The sequence below is a fragment of the Mustela nigripes genome, chromosome 11, assembly GCF_022355385.1.
Source record: "Mustela nigripes isolate SB6536 chromosome 11, MUSNIG.SB6536, whole genome shotgun sequence".
NCBI classification, from domain to species: domain Eukaryota; kingdom Metazoa; phylum Chordata; class Mammalia; order Carnivora; family Mustelidae; genus Mustela; species Mustela nigripes.
The window spans coordinates 14,504,545-14,505,343 of NC_081567.1; the positions used below are offsets into that span (position 1 = coordinate 14,504,545).

A 799-nucleotide genomic window follows, 5' to 3' on the forward strand; every position below is an offset into this window, starting at 1 on the left:
GGCCGGGGGCGCGGGGGGCGTGGCCGGGGGCGCGGGGGCGTGGCCGGCGGGCGGGGGGCGCGGGGCGCGGCCGGGACGCCCCGGGCCCGGGTCCTTCCGCGCGAGGGGCGGTGGGGGGCCCCGCGTCTGAAGGGCTCGTGGCGCCGCTGCTGTCGCCGGGGTCGGCCGCGGTCCGCGGGCGCAGGGTCCCCTCCGCCGCCGTCGGGCCCCGGGACCCCCCGCCCGGTTCGGCGCTTCCGGCTCGCGCCCGGGGAGGGGCGGGGCGGCGGCCGCGGTTCGGGGCTCGGGGCGCGCGCGGGGGCGGCCGGGGGCTCGGGGCGGCCGGACGCTGAGGCAGCGCGGGTCCCGCCGTCGGCAGCGAGAAGGACCTGGACGAGGTGCTGCAGACGCACTCGGTGTTCGTGAACGTGTCCAAGGGGCAGGTGGCCAAGAAGGAGGACCTGCTGAGCGCGTTCGGGACGGACGACCAGACCGCGGTCTGCAAGCAGGTGAGCCGCGGCCGCGTCCCGGGGCGGGGCGGGGGCTGGGGGGGCCTGAGCGGAGCCGAGCCCGGCCTGAGGGCGTGACCCGAGCTGAGTCGGGGTCGGACCGCCGTGCCGGAGCCCCCGCAAGCCCTCTTCTACGTGAAACCGCTGCCGTGCGGTGCCGTTCGTGTCGGTGCGCGGCGCGGTGGGCGCGGTCACTGCCCGGCGCGGTCTCCGCCCGTCGCGGTCACTGCCCGTCGCGGTCACTGCCCGGCGCGGTCTCCGCCCGTCGCGGTCACTGCCCGTCGCGGTCACTGCCCGGCGCGGTCTCCGCC

The 799-nt window shown here is 81.0% G+C and overlaps 1 protein-coding gene across 1 annotated transcript in view; it reads left to right on the forward strand.

Annotated features, from left to right (window-relative positions):
- Positions 1-799, forward strand: part of SBDS (SBDS ribosome maturation factor) — a 16,808-nt gene that overhangs the window by 10,381 nt on the left and 5,628 nt on the right. Inside the window, exon 2 of the mRNA XM_059416041.1 lies at positions 338-488. Within this exon, the coding sequence (XP_059272024.1) occupies positions 338-488 (151 nt within the window). The remainder of the gene's footprint in view (positions 1-337; positions 489-799) is intronic.